Genomic DNA, 23,079 nt, shown 5'->3' on the forward strand with positions numbered 1-23,079 from the left:
GGATGACCCACTTTTCAAGAGCTGTGACGCACTTCTGTGTGTTTGTGTGTTAAAAGTCCACGGGGAGGTGACGGACGCCAGACCACCGAGTCAGGAGGGTGTGGGTGAGAAGTGGCCGGAAAACAAGACTGTGTTGAGTTAAACCTGGTTATGGTGGTGCTTTACTGTCACTTACCTTGAAAGGATGTTACCCAGTAGTGCAGCTCATCTACTTTTTATTGATTATTGTATGTAAAGTACCTGTAGATGTCACAGAACTGGTGCAACGTGGGAAGTCAGGATGGAATATATTCATTATTAAGTATTTCACTTCATTTGGAGGACCAGTGCTCACCTGCTGATCCTCTCCTGGGCCTCGGTTTCTCCCGATTATCGTCTACAGAGAACTTACGTGCCTTCACAGCCTCATCCTGAACCTTGGCAGCGACCGGGTCTAAGTGTGCAGCTTTGACTGTGTCAGTAAGTGGGTCAGAAACTGAGCCTGACTCTGAGGGCATCGTTTTTGCCAGGTCAGGGGCCCAGGACACGCTGCCTCTCTTGCCCCCTTTGTTTTTACCCTCTGCGGGGTAGAGCTCTGCTGCCCCGGCCCCCTGTCTGACTTCAGTGTCAGCCTGAGCTTTACTGTGCTTTTGCATAGTGTCAGGGGGGGACTGGACAGTTTCATGCGTGCCCGTCCAGCGTGGCCTGTGCTCGGTTAGTTGGCCCACGTTACCCCCCGGCCCCATCTTCGACAACACACCGTGTGGGATGCCGCCCCCTACAGGTGTTAGCAGAGAGAAGCAAGAAGAAGCTTTTTAAAACAGGCCAAAGATCCACATCGGCAGCTCATATCCAAAAAATAAGCAATATTCATAGCATCACCCTATCAGATACAGTACAATGTCTTCATCTGACTGGGAAGGAAAATGAAGACAAGATGACCAACGAGTGACATCCACGTGAGGAGGCTTCATTTGGGATTATGAGAGCATGCAGGCGTGTAAAGTAGAGCAGCCAAACAGTGCGTGGGTGTGTGGCTTTGTGCCGACCCTTTATGAAAAACTTCAGTGATGACGCTAATGGATTCCATCACTTCTCAGATTTGCACTCAAAAGATGAAGTAAGTGGTGCTTTGAGGCTGAATTCAGCAACACACCATGATCCAACACATGAAGTAGTGCTTTCCTGAACAACAAAAACTTTGAATAGCAACTTTACTTGCATGGAATGGGCTATTTACTGCAAATAAGGGTTATTAATATCGGCAGAAAATCAATTCTTTATGATTTAGCAAAGCAAAAATGAATGTGATACAGCCTGCTGTACAAATACGTTGGCATTCCTGCTAAATGTGTTTCATAAAGGGAGAACAGAACATGCCGCTCAGCACAAAGCCAGCCAGTGAATGAGTGACATCCAAAGGCTAAAAGCCGTAACAGTTATGATGCAGAGAGATTTTAATTCAGGAAACACATGCAGGAGATCAGAAAGAGCATCTCTGACAATTACTACACCAGCAGCATTGTTTCTGTTACTGATTTGCATACTAAGTGTTAGGGCCGGACTAGACTTTTCTGAGTTATAGTTTTGTTGTTCAAATGATCAGAACGACTTTTAAAATAACTAAAATGTTCCTAGAGTTCATGTTTTGTATGCGTCATCATAGAAAGCCCAAATATGTGTCCACAGCTGTCAGAACTTCCCATTGACAGTTGGTTGTTTTTGTCTATCGCGTACAGTAGCTGTTACAGCCCAACAACGCCCCCTTGTGTTTAACTTTGTCAGTGTTTTCATGTAGATTTTGCTGTTGAGTCTTACAATGACTGTCTATGTGACCTAAGTGTCACTCGCCTTGTTTCTGTCACCTCATAGTCAGTTAGGATGGATGAGTTTGATGTGACCAGTTTATTCTGTGTCCCTTTTGAAAGCAGGTAGTTGAAGTTCATGCTGGGTTGTGGCACTGAGGCCTTCGTTTATCTGCCTGGAAACTGGGCAAGGCGCTTAGTCACTCACACACACTCAGTTAACTATTTTTGTCCATGTTTAGATGCACAAGGAGCGGGGGGGGTGCATTCTTTGGATCTTGATTAGGTTGGCAGCATAGTCTTTTACTGTTGTTGTTCCTCTTTGTATGTTAAAGTTCCTCTCTGGTCATTGATGAAACCCCTAAAGATTCATGCCTGCTAGTCAAATTTAAATAAGAGAATATTCCCCTCCTGACTTTAAAATGGTTTAGATGTAACTCGCTGCAACTTGAGCACACCACCTCGCCTACAAGCCTGCTCAGACGCTGTAAATCTACTTTATACTATACAATGGTAGGTTCTTGTATTGAATTAATTCATCTGTACATGTTCAAACTGTAATATGAGTAAAGAAAAGAAGAATTTTACTGCATAAAACCTCAATATATAGGTTACATTTCTAATGCATAAAACCCCAGAAATCTGTCATCAATACACCACAGTGCCATGGCCGTTCCACTAAATAAGAAACGCTTAATGGACAAATTAACAAAGCCAAAAAGGGTATCTTTTACCACATTACTAGGAAATAAATAACTTTCCTACACTTATACCATCAGGTTTTTTATGTAGGTTGCTTTGAATGTATGCATTTTTTTATGATAATAAATATTTATCTCTACCAAGTGTTTTTGATAGATGATTCATTAAACAGAAAAAGTATTCACTAAAAGGTTTCCCAAATCTGTTCACATCACATAGCTCTTTATTGCTATTTATTACCTTCAGGAAGTAGGAAAATAACTGTTTGTCTTTATGAAATGAAATCACATTTGAATATTTATATTTGAACTGAAGTATATTATTTTGTAAGATCTTTTTTTTTTTCAAAAAGAGCACATTGTTCATAGTAATAATGATAATCAGATACTAGATATTGTCTGATTATTATATTTATTGGTTACTCCTTTTCCCAAATAACTCGAAGAAATCTAAAATGCACACCCAACCAAAGCTCGCGTCTTAGGAGGCCACATAAATTGTCAGAAATCAAAGAAAAAAGCAGAGATTTCTGTTGCATAAAGTAACATAGACTCATTGTCCTTTCTATATGCTCACTCATGTTTATTATCATGTGAAGTTACTATTAAAAACTGAACTTAGTGGCCTGTCAGTCTCAATTATACATTGTGGGTTTGGAATATTCCATATTTTTTATTGAGGGAAACTGTCCAGATGACAGTATACATGTATAATGCACAGTAACTCTAATTTGTCTGCATTTTTAAGTAATTATTTCCTGCGTTATTTCCATTAGTCAAGCAGAATCAGCTGAACAGAACAATCCCACGGCCAGGTTAGCTGCCAACAGACAGGTTAGAACGGAGAAACAGTTTGGGGGTACCGGTGGGGTGGGACAGGTCCGAGTGTCGGTACCGTTGGCACCATGTGGGGTTGCCGACACGTCTTGTGCCCAGGAAAGGTGAGGGGAGAAAGAAGGGGGAGGGTGGCGGGCATGATGGTGGTTTGTGACATTGGGCTGGTTTGTAACCACCGCTGAATTGGATCGCACTGACCCAAATTAGAGGAAGTCTACAAGTCCTGACCCCGACCCCGCCTCAGGCTGTGCAGGGAGGAGGAGGTGGAGGAGGGTAGATGTGTGGCTGGACGGGGTGGTGGTGGTGGGTGGAGCACACAAGAGTGCAGAATAACAGAGTGGAACCATGGTGGAGAGAGTGTGGAAGTATAGATGGTGATGGTATAAAGGGCTGAAGACATGTTTAAAGAGCCTAAAAAACACTGCATATAATACAAACACCAACAAAATGCTAAATGTTGCATCACTTTTTTTATACTTTCAAAGGAAATTCTACCATTTGGAGCAAAAATCTAACATCAGTCTGTGGTGTTCAGTGCATTTCAGGAGTCATTTTTGTGTAGAAATGTTCTCCTTTTGGTCATTTCTCTTGGTCTAAATCTGCTTCTGAACTTCTAAAGTTTCTCGGTTTCTTTAGAAAACATTTTTAACAAGCAGCAGAAATGAGTTATTTTAATTTCAGCTTTGAACTGATTCATGTAGGTGGATATTTTATTTAGAACATTACAGTATTATACAAAGGTCACAACATTAGATGTTTCTAATTTGTCAAAATTGGCCAGTAAAGTATGTGTTGCATCTGTACCGATGATTTCTAGACAGCCTAAATATTTCTTGCAATATTAAATATCATAGAAATGCTTAAATTTATTCAATGTTGTCCCAATAAATACACAAAACGGCAAAACTGACTCAGAAATGTATATCACACCATCCACAGCTGTTTTTTTGTTTGTTTGTTTGTTTTGGTATCTAAGTGATTCAGATGTGCTTTTTCTTTGAATTCACAAATCTGAATAGAAACAAGAGGATTACCTAAAAAGTTCAGCCCTTTCTAACAACTACATTGTCTTATTGCTCTGAAACTCACCAATTGCAGCTTTCACCTCAACAGGCTCTGACTCTGGAGAGAACTGACTGAGTCCAGCGGCGTTCACTGCCCTCACTCTGAACACGTATGTCTCTCCTGTCATCAGGCCGTGGCAGATAAACCTGCAAATACATGTGAACAAATGTATATGAGGGTACTTCAAAAACTTCTCAACTTCATCAGAAAACGTCACAGGAGAAAGACTGTTCTTGCATTATTTTTCAACGTGGTCTTCTGATTCTACACTTCATGGTCACATCTTGAGCCATTAGATCTTCACCATCACTCTGAAAATAGCTACCACTCAAATAGGACTTAAGTTTGGGAAACAGAAGTCAGATGCTGCAGGTTAGGTGAGTGAGGTTCATGGAGCAACAGTTCAAAGCCACATTTAGCTCCTTCTACCACCTGTGCTGGGTGCATTGTCCTGGAGCAGCAGCATGCCAGCCATTTTTCCTTGACTACTTCTTTCAGTTTTTGCAATTCTGATGCATCGTAGTCTCCATAATGCTTTGATCCTTCAGCAAGAAGTCAACCATGAGCAATCCCTCACTCCCTAAAGGAACAAAAGATATCACTTCGTCGTGCATGCCACTTGCTTGACCTTTTACGAAAGCAGAGAACAGTTGTGTTTCCACTGATTGCTCTGATTACTTGGTGGTGAACCAATGTTTCATCCTCGGTTACAAATTTCCTTAAGAATCGGCTTGAAAATTTGCCAAAAATGTCCTCAACATTTTCATTTTCTTGAACTTCTTCCAGTACAACATCCAAGGCACCCATCGTACAGACAGTCATCAATGTGTTGGACAGTCCTTCATGACCATGGCGGCAAACGTTTGGGCTTTTGTGGACACTGATACGAGGCTTAATAGTATAGAGTTAAGTGCCAAAATGGGAGTTACCCCCTTGTTTGCAGGTAAAGCCAAGGCCTTAGATAACAGAAAAAAGGGAATAATCTTACCTGGTAGCATTAACAGGCTTGTTGTTGCATGGCTCCCACACGTTGCTGCCTACAACGCTGCTCTCGATGTAATATCCCACCAGCTCTTTGGCATCGCGAGACGCTTCCCAGGATACAACAACTGATGTGTCCGTGTTTCTGGTGGGAACAACTTTTCCTGGGGCCGATGGGATGTCTGTGGATGAGAGCGGTGTTCATTTACTAGCTGATATTATGACAATTTTGCATATATAGCAACGTTCATGAGTAATGGACACTAAAGTAAAGTGACATCCATTGTTGTTTGGACTCCAGTTGACCTCGCTTTCCATTTGAAACCAGTTCTCCTCAGTACATTTGTATACATCTTTCGGAATACTTGGCAGGTTTGTAGATTCAAACTGACCACCTAGCGAGAATTTCTTTTAGTTGCCAGAATGTTCTTCTTGAATGTAGAATAACTAAAGATGTTCTAAAAATGATTGGCGACAACATTGTTAAACTGTTACGCCCTAACCTTGCCAAAACTAAATGTTGAACTCAGACCGTTCTTACTTTATCATGCCACATTGTGGAACTTTGTTAGGATGCTTTATAGATTCTACAGTGTGTTCCCTCAACAACATCCCCAGAACATCTTCAGAACATTACAGCCACAAAGTTCCACCTTTGTGAATATATCACATTAAAGGAATGTCTTATATGGAGCGTTCTGTCATCGGAGGTCTCCATAACATCTTGAAAACACTTTTGAAGGTTGCATTGAAGCATCCTTCATTTGGTATCATTGTGGAAGCGTCTTATAGAAGAATGTTCTATAATGGGTTCCCTCAACAGAAAGGCAAAATGTTCTACTTTTAATATTTCACATTACAGAAATGCTATAAAATGTTCTGTGCAAAAACATTGTGTCATTTGAGGCTTTGACAACATCTGGCTTGAGAAGATTATTCCTTTGTTACCACGGAACACTGTGAGAGTGTTATAATGTTGTAGAGGAACGTTCAATTATGTTTCCCGTCATGAACATCTCCAAAATATCCTCAGAACATTGCAGGCAGATTGTTCCACCTTACTTAATATGTCACATTACAGGAACGTTTTTACAAAAATCCTCAAAAACATTTTTTGAATGTTGGTTTGAGAATGTTCCTCAGAAAAAAACTTAATCTGTGTTCCTGACATCATCTGAACACTGACTTTAAAGCATTGGATTGACTTTGAAGCATTACAGTTTTCTTAAATTTTCTGTGAACATCTGATTAAAACATTGTCTTTCAAATGATATGAGACCTTGCCCCCAATGTCATCCAGTGTTGAAGGAACGTTCCCTCCCAGCTTGGCATAATGTTGAGATCTGTGCCAGACTCATTGTTTTCCTTGTGGCTGAAAGTAGCTCTGCATGATTCTATCTGTATGTTTGATACCAAATCTGAAACCAATCTGTTGCCTCCTTCATGGTCTTCTGTGATGGATGAGAATCCAAACATCTACAGCACCTAATGCGTCTACACAAGCCTGCATGTTTTTGTGTTTTCTGACCGAGTTTGTCTCCAACTGTGGTGGCCTCCGTTGGGTCCGATGGTTCGCCGACGCCGGCAGAGTTGCAGCAGCGGACACGGAAGCTGTAGGATTTCCCCTCAGCGAGATCAAACAGGGCAAAGCGAGGAGACTTTACGGGGATCTCAGTGTTCACCCTCTGCCAGCTGTCGGTGCCAGAGATGCACTGACAAACAAAGAGGAAAATCAAGCTGTCACTGATCACAGAAACATCAGTAGGTAGTGATTTTAGACGCAAAAGAAAAGACAGAAGGTGTTGTTTGAAGGGTGCAGCTTACCTTTTCCACATAGTACATGACACCTTCAAGGCCTTTCTCACCAGGTGGCTTCCAGCTCAGGACCACGTAGTTCTTGGTTGCTTCTGTCACCTGCAGCTCCAGAGGTCTGCCGGGAACGACACTCTCTGACGGTGAGAAGATGAAGAATTATTACACAGCTGCAACATGACCTTAAAGTCAATGAATGGTATGAATGTTTATAAAAATGTGATGTCCTACCTGCAGGCTCCTCCTCTGTCACGATGATTTGGCCGGTCCAGGGAGCAGAAGTACCTGAGAACCAGAAGACGATCAACACCTAAACATTGTCAGTCTTGTTGTTTTTATTGATCTACAGGTTTTAGCATTTCTGTATCTTGCTCCAGTGGTTTTTGTTTTTTTATTGAACATATTTTTTGGTGCTGGAAAAGCCTTTAAAAACCTAAACAAACTCATCATTTGTGGTAGGAAGAATTAAACTGACTAATTAAAAATATATGAAGAGATTCCCGTTTTATCGTTCTTTTAAGTTATGTTTTAGTTATTGTCAACAAATACATGACCTGAACCAGCTAGAATTTTTTTTTGTTCTAAAAACATTAAGAGAAAGTTCTGCAATGTTCTAGTTATATTTTTGACGAGTTTTTTTTTCTTTTTTGAATTTATCTGAGATCTTAGAGGATTCTTCTTAAAGGCAGAAGAAAGTTCTCTGAAGACTTTTCTCTAAAAATGTTCCCAGAACTTTTGTTTCACCAAGAATTTATTTCCTTTATCATAGAACACAGCGGGAACGTTTTATGGAAGAAGGTTCTATAATATTCCCTCGAAAATTTTCTACATTGTTACTATTTTACATTACAAGGCTGCTTTCTAAAAAGTATTCTGTCATCCGAGTCCTTGAAAACATCTTGAGAATAATATCCTTTAAGCATTCTTTGACCATTAGATTAAAATGTCGTCTTTCAAACATTATAAGAACTAAGCTCTACTAGTTACTCTGCTATTTATACCTTTAAATATTGATAACATTGTCAGAGTTATTTTGTCTTTGAGCAGACCTACAGTGATGTCAGACCTCCAGGCTGCAGTACCTCTCATTCGGGCTCGGTCTGCTGGATCCATGGCAGCCACCGGCTCAGACACTCTGGATGGACGGCTCATTCCGCTCTTGTTGACGGCTCGAACACGGAAGGTATATGATCGACCCTCCACCAAACCAGTGACGGGGAATCGGGCAAACTTGACCGGAGTGTCATTGCACTGGATCCAGTGGGTGGTTCCAACTTCACACCTGGACACAAATATAGAAGTATCAGTCACTGACAGTCAGTAAGGGTGAAGATGAATGGATGGATGGATGGTCTATCTATCCATCTATCCATCCATCCATCCATCCATCCATAAATAGTATGTAAGGATAATTATTTCAAATAATTAGCTTGTTTCTTTAAGACTAAAACTGAAATAGGACAGAACATTTTAATTGGAACATTCTAGAAATGTTTTCAAGATGTTATTGACAGTGTTTTTAGGAAATGTTCTTGTAATGTGAAAAGTGGAACTTTAAAAAAAAACTAGCTGGAAAAGTTCTGCAAAGTCCAAGTGATTGAAATACATTTTTTGGTCCCCTAATGTTTTTGGTAAAAGGAAGTTAACTAAAAACCAAACTTTTGGTTGATAGCATTGTTAGGCGATTAGGCCCTAATATTCTTAAAATTGATGTTGCACTGGGAACGTCCTTTCTTTATTATTCTATGAAATGTTCCTTCAAAAACGTCACCAAAACATCTTGCACATGTTCAACTTTAGTTAATACATCACATACAGAAACATTTCATAAAAAATATCTTTATTGAGACCAATCTTCCTTTGTTATTATGGAACATAATCAGTGGTCCTGAGAACATCCTCAAAACATCCCCTGAATCCTACAAGATGTTTTGTCTTAAAGGAACATCATTTGAAACCATAAATGTCCTTAAAACATTCTCTGAACATTAGATTAAAACTTTAAAACATCATTAGAGCTTATGGGTAAATGTAGTCCAGGTTGTGGAAACGTTATCTGCTAGCTGGGTATCTACTGTATCGTCTTCTTTCCTATGTTTTGTTTATTGATAAGATGTGCAAGTTTCTGTAGTTGGTATTTGTTTTCTGTGTTTGTATTGGTCTAATTTGTTTAGTAGCTTTCAAGAATTATAAAATGCACTGTTTCATGACCAAGAACAGAAAAGTTATAGCATAGGAGTGCTGGGAGTGAGATAATCAAGCAGAAATGGCATTGCAAACAGGAAAAAAAGCAAAATGTCACAGGCTGTTTAGACCACATGACAACCTGATAATGAGAGTTTCAACAACTGACCTGTCCACAAAGTAGCCCAGGATGGAGTTGCCTCCATCGACAGCCGGCTGCTTCCAGGTGACAATAATGTAATCCTTGTTGGCATCCAGACAGCGAACATCCAGAGGGGCTCCGGGGGCTCCTTCCACCTCAGCATCAGCATCTAACAGACACAACCACAGCAGGACTGTCAGTAAACTCACTGAACACGTGTCATTTACTGTCTGCATTCACCTTCGACCCAGCGTTACATTTACAGCAGCATCATGGGTGTTTGTTTTACAGTGAGAGTGGCCTGTGGTGAACCGTGGGGCTGCAGGCTTTGATGCAGGAATGTTTCTGGTCCTCGTGTCAAAGACAAGTTCAGAGCAGGAGGACAGAATTAGCAGCAGGAAACTATGGAGTGATAAAAGAGGTGAGTCTTAAAGGAACACAGCAACGGCTGCAGTCGGTGGGTAAATTTAGGCCGCTGAGGGCAGACTTGAATGTTTCCACAACATGGGCTGACATCAACTACAGGTTCTAGTAATGTTTAAAAGAAAACATTATAATCTGATGTTTCATGAAGGTGTTTAGGATGTTTCTTATTTCAAATATTGTCTCTATAAGATGTAAAAATAAGCGTAAGAGCATTTTAATTAGAACATTTACAGCATGTTTGGAAGGATCAGCTACAATTTTTAGTTCTAAAAACGCAAAGTTGTAGTGTAATGTTTTCAGTGGGCAAATATATTTTAGTTCCCAGAATGATCTTCCTAAAGGCAATGTTCTTATAACATTTTCTGCATGTTGCATGAAAACACCCTTCTTTTGTTATCATGTAACATTGTGAGAATATTTTGTAGTTCCCAAAAGCAACATCTCCAAAAAATTTTCTGTGAAAGTTCGGCAGTAATATTTTGAGCAGGATGGTCTGTTTTAGTCCAGAACAATGTTTTTTCTAAAGGCAATCTTCTGATAACCTTTCCAGAACGCTGCAGTGAGAGCTTAACATTGTGGGAACGTTTTATAGCAGGAACATCCCTAAAACATTCTGAGTAATTTCTGTAAGTTCAAGTGATTAAAAATAATCTTAACGGCAGGATAAAGTTCTCTAAAGTCTTTTCTCAAAAACTGTTCTTAAAACATTTACCAAACCTTGCATTGAGAACTCCACTACTTTGTTATCATGTAATATTATCGGAATTTTTTATGGTAGAACTTTCAGTAATGTGTTCCCTCAACAACATCTTTCAGACATTTTCAGAATATTTCAGGCAAAATGTTCTACCTTTGTTAATATGTTACATTAGCAGAACGTTTTATAAATAAGATTCTGTCCTCTGAGGCCTCGAAAACATCCTGGAAACATTTTTTGAACGCTGGTTCTTGTTTTTTATATGTAACATAATCTGACAACATCTTTCAAATATCTTCCGTATGTTAAAATGTTCCATCGTTTACCTCACGGTAACGTCACTTGAAATAATAAATATTCTTAAAGCGTTCATTGAACATTAGATTCAAATGTTTTCTTTAAGATATAAGAATTTGTGGGTAATGTTAGCCAGTGTTGTGGAACATTGTCTTCTTGCCGGAGGGGATTTGTTGGATTAACGAACCCCCTCCTCGTTCAGAACATTCAAAAATGTTTGCAAGATGTTCTGGAGGCCACAGAGGACAGAACGTGTTTTTAGAAAACGTTCCTGCACTGTGATATATTAAGAAAGGTAGAACATTCTGTCTGCAAATTTCTGAGGTTTTTTGGGGACATTGTTGAGGGAACATGAAGGTTCTTCCATGAAACGTATTCATGATGTTACATGATAAGATAGGAATGAGGTTCTCAATGGAACATTGAGGAGCATTTTTAGAGAAAAAGCATTTAAAGAGCTTAATTCTCCCATTAAGAAGAATATTCTGGGAACTAAAAAGTAGCTTTCTGATGACTTGAGCTTTGTCTAACGTTTTCGTAATAATTTAGAACAAAAAAATCTGCCTAAGGGGTATGTGGAGGCATAAAGTCTGTATGTTACAACAATAAAGAGAATATCTTGCTTTTCAAATCATCAACATAATTAAGCTTTATGTAAAAATGTAATCAGAAAACATTTCTGTATGGTAATTTCACTTTCAGTCTTTCATAAGAAGCGAAAAAACAACAAAGACCGATAATGTTTACAATAATAAATCCAGACTGCAGTCAAGAAATTGGGCAGCCGGTAGTTTCTCCTTGAAGCAGATATTTGCGGTATCCATCTGCACCCAGAGCCAGACTCATTCCATCTCTGAGCTCTCTGAGAATAGAACCGCTGCCGTCGGGATCGTATAGCGTTTTGTCATGGAGACTGTACCTGGCGTCTTCTTTTACTGAGCTTTAACTGGACAACAGCAGGTTCTGTTCTCTTCATACTCAGCATGCGTAGAAGCCGGAGCCTCAAAGGTCAGATTGTCCCTGAAGGCAGCACAGATAAGCTGACTACTTTTTCCACGGCATTCAAACAGATGCCAGAGAGTTGCCACTCAGCTGCGTCTCTATTAGAGACATCCTATTTAAAACCGTGAACTCACATTCAGACATTTTGATTGTTAAATGAGGTGATACCATCGGGTGCCAGGGAACGCTCTGTGGAGACTCTGACCTTGAACTAAAGAGATTCTTGATTTAAAAAAAAAAAAAAACAAAGCTGAGGGAATGAGGCTGCATTTAGCTTGTGTTGACAGCAGATATCTGACATATATAACAATCAGAGGCTATTAAGAGTTTAGAACTGGCTTTATTAACGTGTGACATTTGAAGAATTGTCAGCATGACTGCGAATGAGTCCGCGCTTAGGTAGCTTAGAAGGTTTTGGAGGCAATGCTGGATCAAGATCTGGATGATTCACATTATTTAATAAAATAGCAAGTGAGTTGTGGCTATAGGATATTTCTATATTGGTCATCAGAATCTATGTGACTGGAAATGTAAAACCAAACAAAATAGACACTAAGCTACAGTCCAATCTTCTGCTCTATCCAAATAAATGAGAATCTGAGTCTGTTAATTCTCTAAACCCACTAGTGGGTTTGAAATTGATGTTATCTTTGAAAGAAATCATCAAAATGGCACACAATGAAGCTGTAAAAACTGAAAAAATCCTCTGACTTTCAACTTTCTGATGGTCCTTGAACTAAACATCTGTGCTGCGTAGCTCCATCTGGAAAAATGAACACATCTGAGCTTGAAATTGTGACATTGCATTAAAATCACCTTATTCTACAGGTCTCGTTTAAAAATTAACCAAAAATAATTTGATTGCAATAACCAGAGTCCGGGAAAAACGAAACATTTCTGCTCTTTCAGTTGAACTGCAGGCTGTGTTTATACAAAGAGCAGATAGAAGACAAGGAAAGGAACTAATTAAACAACAAACGGGGTAAAATATCTATAATATGTAGTGTTACCATAGTTTTTTCCAGCATTGGCAACACCTGTGAGCACTTGGAAAATATTGGACATGTAGACTTCAAGTTTTTTAATTTTTGCTAAAATAAATAATCAAAGAATTTAAACGTTTGATTTTCTTTTTTTATGATTTATTGCATTATAGCTGTGTATGAGCTCTCTATTCTTCTAGCTGTGGTTGTGTTGTTTCCATAGAGATGCACAACTTTATATTTCATGAGTAAAAACTGTGACCAGAGCAAAAAACAGCAGAAACTGGTTGGGTTTCAGAGGGTTAATGAGATAAAGCAGAAGCACTAACCTCTGACAAAGACGTAGGCAGAGTAGGTTTCATATCCAGACTTGGTGGTGACTCTCAGAGTGTAGAGACCTTCGTCCTCCTTGTTCAGGTGTGTGAGTGTCAGCGTGGCTCGATCTCCACTCCAGTGCATGTGGGTCCACTTAGAAGGAGACAGCAGAACATCTGGAAGTCAAGAGAACGTTGGGAAAATTACTCTTTGTGCAGCAACTCAGAACAGACATCAGGTTGACCTGAGTTGATACCATAGATGTAATCGTCCGAGTACCTACCGTCTCTGTACCACTCGACCTCTGGCTGGTAGCGGTTCAGGGCAGGGTAGATGATGACTGTACACCCCAGACTCATGGTCTCACCCTCTCTTCCAAATGACACACCAAACTGATCAACAATGTGAGTCTGGAAGGTGATGCCGTACTCAGACACTGGGCCCTCTGTGGACGAAGCATGGCACAGAGTCAGAGATGTGGCTGCTATTACTTTTATCAAACCGCTAACTTCCTTGTAGCAATATAAAGTCTGCTGCAAAGACGATTGTGATCAAATCAAGAGGAAGGACAAACCTTTAAACTGCACACAAAAGAGACAGAACATCATCGCATCAATGATCAAAACCACAGAAAACCCAGAAAATACAGGAACAATAAAGCTACATCAAAACTTTTGCAGCCAGACAGGAAGAAGCTGAAGAAGTGTCTCAGATGTGCACGGAAGAACAACGAAAACACAAATACACACGGAAAAAAGTGATTTCAGTACGGTGCTCACAGAAAGAACCAAGAAAGTACAGCAATCTATTGCCATGCATCGAACAATGAAGCACAACAAACATATGAAACCCTTCTTTAAAGACACCAACGTTTAACTTTAGCTGTGTGCTGATTTTACCAACATATTTTACTTCCAAACATCTATCAGGACCAATGCTATCAAGACAACAAACTGCACTTTTATATAACACAGACACATTTGAAGCTCATGAAAACACTACACTGCATTGGCTTTTTACCTTAATAACATGAGATCCTACTTGCAGCAGTGCTGGTTTTCACTCAAAAATGCCACAAAATCTGTACATTTTTCAAGAATAGCCACTTGAAATCTTGCAGTTTCAGGAGAAATAGTGAAATTACTACACACACGAAAGTGGTCATGCATGGACACATAGTCAGTGGAAACTTCAAGTCTCACAGTGTTTTCAAACCAGACTCATGTGACCCTTTTACCTTCAATGGCACCTGTAATGTCGCCGCAGCATCAAGGAAACAGAGAAGCTGTTAGTGTAAAGGCATCCACTCCACCCAACATCCGTACATCCAACATACAACCACACACATCCATTATGAGTCATTAGCAATTCAAGACTGAGTCATTTTTTGAAAGATTAATGATCAAATTATAGCTTGGAATCTTCATGTGATGTTAAAATGTTCCATTGTTACAACAAACTCACAGAGCATTATCACACAGCTGTTTAGCTTTACGGAGCCTTAAAGCCCGTTTTCACTCAATGGTTTGGTTTTTAAACTGCTAGCAAATTCGTAGTTTTATAATTAGTCAGCTGCAGGTGAACATTTTCAGCAAAGCAGCTCTGATAAGCCAAATATATGATCCATGCCCAGCTCCAAACAGCACACACACAACGTTAGCAATTAGCTGGTAAAGAAAGTCAAGCAGCTGAGCGACAGAATTGGTGGAGACCAAAACGAAGCTACAAGGGACACACGTATGGACTCCTTGATCAGAAAAATGGCTTTAAATGAATGTTTGTTTGCAGTGCTTTACTTAGACATAGGTGATTTTTTTTTTAAATTCACACTTACGTCTGGGAGATGGCAGAGACTCATCAACGTCACCTTTGAACCCTGCAGAGAACAACAGCTATTAATAAAACATGTAGCACGTACAGAGTGTTGAGTGACACCGGTGATGCACTGAATGTACAGTATTTTATTAAAATCATATGAGATAGTACAACTTTTTACACTCACAAGCCTTACACAGGTGGTTTGGAGTGTATATAATAAATGTATTTCTGTTTTTGATTTGATATATTTGTGATTTTCGGGGATTGGTGGGTTTTCTTGAACCTACTCTTGACGACGACGGAGGCGAACGCTGACTGCTCTCCCTTGGAGTTCATAGCAGAGGCGTGATACTGCGCCGTGTCATCAAAATCGCATCTGAAAGAGGAGAACATCAGCTGATCAATGCTCAAGCACATTCTGTCGTTGGAGGACTCACGTGTCGGGGTGGATGCTGCCCTTCCTCCACCTCGGCCCTCCCTGCCATGTAAATAACACCATCTATGTGAAGCCCGACTGTACAGCGTTCCATAACTCCTGGCCAGGAATACTCTGGCAGTAAATAGACACTACTGGTGATGTCACTCACACCAGGTGTTGTTAGTCTCTGTGCATGAGAGGATCTGTGCTTCAAAGTGCAGAGCAGGAACCATGAATATGAATCCAGCACTTTTACTAAAATATGAGGCTGTTTAATGATTATTATCTAATGTGGATCTAGACTAGAGGTGTCTTCCACTGTGCCAGTGCATCAACAATAGGGTTCAACCAAACCAAACTCAGCTGACTCACATTATATTACATAACGTTCAATGTCTTTAAATATTTTCACAGTAAGTATTCAGTTTCATCTCTGTAATTTCTACACTTTGCAAAATCATCCGGCTGGTTTTGGCCCGTGGGCCGTATGTTTGACACCCCTGATCTAGACTATCATTTCATCTTTATTTGGGATGGCAGCCGGGAAAATGATTTGGAAGTTAATGAGCTCACTCGTCTCTGGTGTGAGTCAGACAGGAACAAAGTTATATTCAGTATCAATACCTTTTCGCCTCACACATACAGACTTCAGCTCTACAGTCGTGTCATTTCAAATGGGTTCTTTCATTAGACCTGATATGTTGCTTGGTATAGAAAACAATGCTTTTTTAAAGGGTGCCAACTTTTCACTTGATATCCAAAGTTAGTGTTTGATGTTTACATTAATATTAGACTGTTAGTTTTAATAGACAACGTAAGAAAATGTGTCTTAAAGAGAAGTCAAGAATGTTTGCTGCAGAGGTGTTCTTAGAACCAAGAGCGAAATTCTTTTTTGTTTGCCTCATTTTACAAAAGTAAGTTGAATTCTTTAGTAACAGTCGTGGATCCATTCATCTGACGGTCTGTTAATGAATTAAAAACTGTATAGTTGATCAAAAATGTGGGGATTGTATTTTACGATTCATTAGTGTCTAATCAGTTTATTAAAGTCTGAATGTTTTTCTGTCAAATCAAGTATTTTACTGCAGATAAAAGTCTTACAGCAACATTCCTGCAGCAGTGACATTATTGTTTGTTTGGATGATTCCCCATAAAGAACACGACCTCTTTAATCAATAAAACAATAAAACATGGCAACAAATAGTCTAACAACAATGAAATGATCTAATTATCTAAATGATCAATTATCTAGATTATTATTAGATAAAGATTCATGAAAACAAATATTTTCAAGGCACTCATTTACGTATGGCTTTGTGTGTGAAATAGATAAATAAATAAGACTAAATTCAATCCCCGTACTTGAGATTATTGTGCCTATGGACATGAAAGAGAAAGCGGGATGACTTTACTTCACCGAGAGCACCTGTTTCATATTTTAGATTCATTTTCCCATGAAAAAACTTTATGGTGCATTTACCAGGTTAAAATCTGAAGACTGCTGGACTAGGCTGAGCCTCCAGTGTGTCAAGAACCCAACAATGCCTCCACTTTAGAACTGGTTATGGTGCTTTTTGTTGGTTTTGATGGTTGGTGCTTCTCGCCCAGCCTTAGCTACTGCTTGTTTTGAACTAAATTTGGATATTTTGGTGCCAATTTGGTTAGCATTATCGTGTCACGGTAAGAAAGTTGTGGGTTTTAACCTGCTGGTGAACTGGGGTAATAGAATGTAGAGTTTTCATGTTCAGTCTGTGCTTGTATTGCTTTGCTTTGGCTTCTTCCCGCAGCTTAAAGACATGCTTGGTAGATTAATAAATGATTGTAAGTTGACCGTAGGTGTGAATGTGTAGGGTTGACATATGCAATATTGATCTTATTTTGTCTTATCTCAAAACTCACAAACAATAGCAACTACAAATCTGAACTATCCTTCCAGAAATACTATAAAAAGTTTAACTGACTCTACATCTTTGTTATCAAGGTAAATAATTTCAATAGCTGTGTTCAATTCAGCTACAGAGTTGAAGAGCTGCAACTTTTCTGGTTACATAAGCTTTATGAAAGCATCTAATACTGACATAGTGTTGATGTTAAACTATGGTGTAAGTTATATATCTGTGGATTTTTGAGAACAGTGTATTTAAAGTGCTGTGGATAGGAGATGCTACACCTACCTGTTAATCTCCAGTGAGTGCACGTTGTATCTGCTCTCAAGTTTATACTTGCCAGGGTTGGCAAGCGGGTCAATTGCCACATTGTTTTTGTACCTTGTAGTGGGAGGCAGAGAACATGAGAGAGGACAGACGAAGGGAAGCAGAAAAGGCTTGAAAAGGATGAAACAGAACCAAAAGAGGAGCTGTGAAGACGAGATGGATGTCAGGGCAATAAGGAGGGTGTTGAGAGGACAGGGGTGACAGGTTTGAGGTGATCTGAGACCTACCAGACGACTCGGGGGTCGGGCCACCCGCTGACGGTGCAATGCAGCCGCACACACTGCTTCTCCCACACAGTGTGGGAGCGAGGCTTAATCACAAACTCTGGAGGGTGCATCAGGCTGTCTTCGTTCATGCGCTTGAAGTGTTCCTCGTGTTCATGGATCTAAACATAGCAGAGCAGATCACAGTCTGACCTCTGACCAACACTAACTGTCAAACCAAAACAATTCCTCACGATCTCACCAGGAAGTCACAACGCAAACTTGCAGCAGAAACCATCTTGTACATACACAAATGCAGCAAAAACGATTTGTTTTACACATGCATCACTTTCACGTCCAGTATGTCCTATAAACGGGTGTTGAGGCCTCGTCTAGTTGAGCACTATCTGGTAGCACGTAAAATGACAACACCACTGGGACACTGCCCTCCTGTGTCTCAGGAAACTCGATCTCCTGAGGAATTTGTCGCCCAGTGAGATGACTATCTGGCAGAGTGTAGGACTGATAAAAGCTGTTAGGGGGGTAACTGTGGCTTTTAAGATGCTCATTGAATGACTGGATCCTACTTCACATAATCACCCCGGGACATAAATAACTCTCTTGTGCAATAACAACCACTTAGCCGCAGGCACTTGGTATTCTTACACACTACTAATTAACAGTGGTCACTTACACTACTATGGAATTGGTAGAGTGTTTTGTAGCCCGATATTAAGTGAAGACAGATTTTTCAGTGTGATGTCGCAGTAAGGAAAGACATTTTGTGACGTCACTAGTGACAAAAACATGACATGATATACGCTGAGGTAGAATGGTCATGACTGAGATTTGTTTGTTTTATGATTCCGTGAGGTGACATACAATACACAAAGCCTATTTGTAACGTCACAACTAAGAAAATTCATCTATACTGGCTAAAAGAGACTTCTACTGCTGTTTCTGCTAGGTATAAAGTTAGTCTGCAATGTCATAGAGAGAAAGGTCTTTGTAGCATAATGTATCGTACAACTAGAACCACAAGATGTAATCACATTACTCTTGTTTTCTCCTCTTTACATTGGCTCCCATGTATGTTTTAAGATAGATTTTAGGATTCTCTTCCATCTATAATTTGGACCTTTTAGTACCCTATGCATGAGTTTCCACTTTGAGATCTTTGGACAGAGGTCTTTTGTCTTTTAAAAAACTCACCTCAATTGAAAACTAAAAGCTAAAGTCAATAAAACATTTTCATTTGGGGCCCTGTGTTTTTGGCATTAAGAAATCAGGATGGCTGAATCAGGGATCTCTTTTAAGTCCCTTCTTAAGAAATACTTTAACAAGACAATCTTTCCAAGTTTTACTTGACTTCTAATATCCTTACACACCATGTTGGGTTTTCATCTGTAAAGTCTGATCATCTTATGACTCTGTGACTTTATTTTGACAGGGCTCTATGAATTAAGGTCATTCTTATTATTCTTGTTAGTCCTCTAATTGAAATTCTTAATCTTGCTCTTATTCTTATTCTCGTTTTTATTCTTACTCCTTTTCCTATTCTTATTCTTTACCTTATTCTTGTTCTTATTCCTATTCTTACTCATGATCTTTTTTGTATTGTCATTCTTGTTTTAATTCTTTATCTTATTCTTGTTCTTATTCTTATTCTGATGTCGGCATTATTTCGCTGCTATAATGAGCGGTTTACAGTGATGACACAAATGATAAAATGAAACAAAACTGTAAATGAAAATTTTAAAATCTGCAGGTTTCTGCAAACACACATCAAACAAACACTACACTAGATCCAGCTCTGTGGTGTAAAAACTAAGAAGCATTTCTTCCTCAGCGAGAAATCCTCCACTGACCCTTTTGTTCAGGGAGATGCGTTCGGCCGACTCTCGCATGGCCTCCCTCCTGGAGATCTGCTCTGACCTCTCCATCTCCAGACCACTGGTGAACAAATCCCTGCGGGCCATGTATGATGCAGTGCCCCTCACTCTCGCTTCCTCTGAATCTGAAAATCCTGTAGCGAACTCTGAGCTGGAGCAGAGCAGCCGGGGATGGATGTGGGGAGTAAAGGCATGTCATGAAAACTGAATTAACACTGTTGGATTTCCAGTTGTGGAGCGTTTGTTACCTGCCCCTGAAGATTGGCACTACATAGCCGATGATTTGGTTCTCTTTATCCACAGCCAAGTAGGTTGGCTTGGCTCTCTTGGGAATGGGGCTGAGCCGGCTCTCCTCCAGCCCAGAGTGTGAGGACACTTTGAGTCTGAGACATACAGAATACCATGAGCCTGGCAATCAGCCAGACAGAGCAGCTAAACAATATGGCAGAAACATGTGGGGACAAAGCCAAGGCCGGGGGAGGATGAGAGGTAGATTAAGGTTCAGAGGGAAAGGAGGTGGTTTAGTTGTGATTATTGCATTTCTACACCCTAATTAAAATGTTTTCGATATCGACAAAGGCTGTGTGACGCGAAAGACAATAAGGGCACCACTGAAAGAGCAATTATTCAGTCATAAATCACTAATCCAGGAGTTTAACTCAATCCAAAAAAAAAACTCACAAAGCACTATTTAATCCTAAAAAATGTGCTACATTTTATTCTGCTCTTCACTTTGGAATACTCTTTTTTTCTCCATTGCAAGTAGCAGCAGTTTTTCATGTTTATTGTAAATATCAGCAATTTGCAACTTTTTTTCTTTGCAATTTGTCCATTTTTGTTGTTTTGTGCATCTATTTCTTTATCTTTCTTGCATATGTGAGCTACCACATTACACAAAGGGATGAATAAAGTATCTATCTATCTATCTATCTATCTATCTATCTATCTATCTATCTACATCCGACATGAAAGATTATTTCGTGTTCCAATAACCAGCGTATGTCCATCGTATGTTCTCCATCAGGCGCCATCCAGCTCCTCTGTGGGAACACTATCTCCAGCTCTGGAGAGCCGAGGGTGGGGATTCAAAGTGTGAGATAACAAGAACTCGATAAGGATGCAGGGGCAGGAAAGGTGACAGGCCAGCTGCCCTCATTTTTCCTGTATCTATCTGGGTCAGCGTCCCTCCAGCTCTGTACAGCCACTTGACTTTCCAGGATCAGGCTCCTGTCAGGTTGATTTATAATACGACAGCCATGACACGAAACATGCATCTTCGCTCTGCAGTAACCACCCCGACTGTTAAATCATCATCACATCATAATCCTGCTCTCCTCGCCTCAGCACAGATTTGGGTTCTGGTGTTCTGCCCAGCTATGAGTGTAAAGGCAAAGATCAGGTGGTGTTAGTAAAACCTAAGCCCTCTGACCTGTTCACACGCTCCAGGCCAGTGTATTTAAAGATTTGCCAGACACTGTAAAAGACGGAATCACTTTGTTATTCCTGGGATAGAAAAACCCCATCCTGCAAATGTAAAGGAATCTGAACTGATCCGGCTATCATATTTGTTGGTGTATTTGCTTTTTATTTAGCAGATTTGTGACTATATACCTTTAAAATTATGGCCGTTTTTCTACTTTATATGAACTCAAACATTCAAGTCACAAACATGGACAAAAACTCCTATAATTCCATTTGATCCATGTATAGCCTCCCTAGAAACCAGCCGACCAACGCCCTCAACAAACAACAACAACTCCCCTCACGTCTACTGAGAATAAAACAAAAAACAACAACATTTCCAAGACTTAATAATGATTAGGCTTTAAAGACGAAGTGAATCCACCACATAGGGATCGAGTTTTCAAGTGAAGGAGACTTCGTGCTTTCACTCTCGCATGCTATGCACAGGTCAAGATGCTATTTCAGTCAATGCCATATACCATAACACTGCCATTGCATAACACTGCACATCCTTACTGCTTATCTAACGACAGTTTTTGCTCAGAAAGGACAGAAAAAAGTTATTTTCCATGTGGATTTTAGTCATTTATGGATGATTGTGTTAAATTAAGGCTTGATCAGGATGCATTGAATCACGCAGGTTACATGCAAAGAGGTTCATGCAGGATTCAAAGCTGTTTTCAGTCAGTCTGAAGATCCTCAGATGTGTGCGAGGGGTCCATCAAAGTGAAAGAAAACTCAAGGGATTGGGGGAGAAAGATGGTTACTTGGTGACAAGGTAAGATGATCCCAAAGCTGTGACGGGGGGGGAAGTGATCCAACAGGGGTGATGGAGGTGACTCGATCAGATGGAGGTGTTAGGGAGGTGGTAGTAGAGCTTTTCCTGATGATGAAGGTGTGATCTTCCTCCTTCCTCCTCCTTACCCCCTGCTCCTGGTGCTGATGGCGGAGGAGGTGCTACTGCCGGCGGAGGCGGTGGCGGCGGCGTACCTGCTGCTGGACTGGTACTGGCTCAGTTTGGACTCCGTCTCTTTGCTACGGTAGCCACGGTCGTAGTGGCGCTGGTGCTTCTGGTAGAACGGTATTGAGCCGGACATGATGCAGGCCGCTCCTCGTACGAACCCTGAGTTACTTCCTGTCTACGTGTTCGTCTGTGTGGTTGGTTAGTGTGCAAGAGCAACATAATTTACTTCAGGTTTATCAGAAATTTATGAGCATTTGGAGTCTTAATGTAGCGCTCACGATGGGGAAAAAAGAGTCAATAGTCAATAGTTCCTTGCTCAAAAAAATAAAACAACAGGGAACCTCTAAATTCAAAACCTGCAACCAAGAGATGATATAAGTTTCAGGCAATCAGGCAGTTCATCAGCATGCTTAGTCAGGCATATGCAATTTAAATTTCACGTCTTACCCCTTCAGAGGCCACTTACCCCGCACAAGAACCCCTCAAACTCCAAGCTTTAAAGGAAAAGATGGCCCAACTCCACACTTTAAGCCTGATATCCCAGCAAACCTACAGGTAGCTGCGTACAGTGCTGCGGTCTACACAACAAAAATAATATTGGCCCTCGCCAGAGTGTCCAAGCAGCAGTCGCAGCCTTTTATGGTGAGGGTGGAGGTAAAAATAGCCGAGCGCAGAGCTGGGGGGCAAGTCGACTCCTGGAGGGCAACACATTTATGGGTGCAGGTCTCCACCAATGAGCATAACCTGCCTGATATGCAGGTAAACACAAGGAAGCTTTTCACTGTTTGTGTTAGGATTTCATGCCATTGTTATATCTTTATGTGCAACTTTAGCGGCCTCTTTATCCATTTTTTTATGTATGAAATGGACAAAATGTGCTT

The 23,079-nt window shown here is 40.3% G+C and overlaps 1 protein-coding gene across 2 annotated transcripts in view; it reads right to left on the bottom strand.

Annotated features, from left to right (window-relative positions):
- myom1b (myomesin 1b) overlaps positions 1-22,779 on the bottom strand; it is a 37,639-nt gene extending 14,860 nt beyond the window's left edge. Inside the window, exons 1-15 of one of the 2 annotated variants that reach the window (XM_051940666.1) lie at positions 22,665-22,779; positions 17,903-18,060; positions 17,637-17,729; positions 15,332-15,420; positions 15,061-15,102; positions 13,510-13,671; positions 13,241-13,402; positions 9,534-9,675; positions 8,263-8,462; positions 7,412-7,465; positions 7,193-7,317; positions 6,897-7,080; positions 5,376-5,550; positions 4,412-4,533; positions 335-757 (exon numbers count right to left, since the gene is read on the bottom strand). In XM_051940666.1, the coding sequence (XP_051796626.1) occupies positions 335-757; positions 4,412-4,533; positions 5,376-5,550; positions 6,897-7,080; positions 7,193-7,317; positions 7,412-7,465; positions 8,263-8,462; positions 9,534-9,675; positions 13,241-13,402; positions 13,510-13,671; positions 15,061-15,102; positions 15,332-15,420; positions 17,637-17,729; positions 17,903-18,030 (2,101 nt within the window). In that variant the 5' untranslated portion in view covers positions 18,031-18,060; positions 22,665-22,779. The remainder of the gene's footprint in view (positions 1-334; positions 758-4,411; positions 4,534-5,375; positions 5,551-6,896; positions 7,081-7,192; positions 7,318-7,411; positions 7,466-8,262; positions 8,463-9,533; positions 9,676-13,240; positions 13,403-13,509; positions 13,672-15,060; positions 15,103-15,331; positions 15,421-17,636; positions 17,730-17,902; positions 18,061-22,664) is intronic. The other variant, XM_022196226.2, reaches the window with a different exon arrangement.
- Positions 22,780-23,079: the final 300 nt, after the last annotated feature.

This window comes from Acanthochromis polyacanthus, chromosome 20, assembly GCF_021347895.1.
Source record: "Acanthochromis polyacanthus isolate Apoly-LR-REF ecotype Palm Island chromosome 20, KAUST_Apoly_ChrSc, whole genome shotgun sequence".
NCBI classification, from domain to species: domain Eukaryota; kingdom Metazoa; phylum Chordata; class Actinopteri; family Pomacentridae; genus Acanthochromis; species Acanthochromis polyacanthus.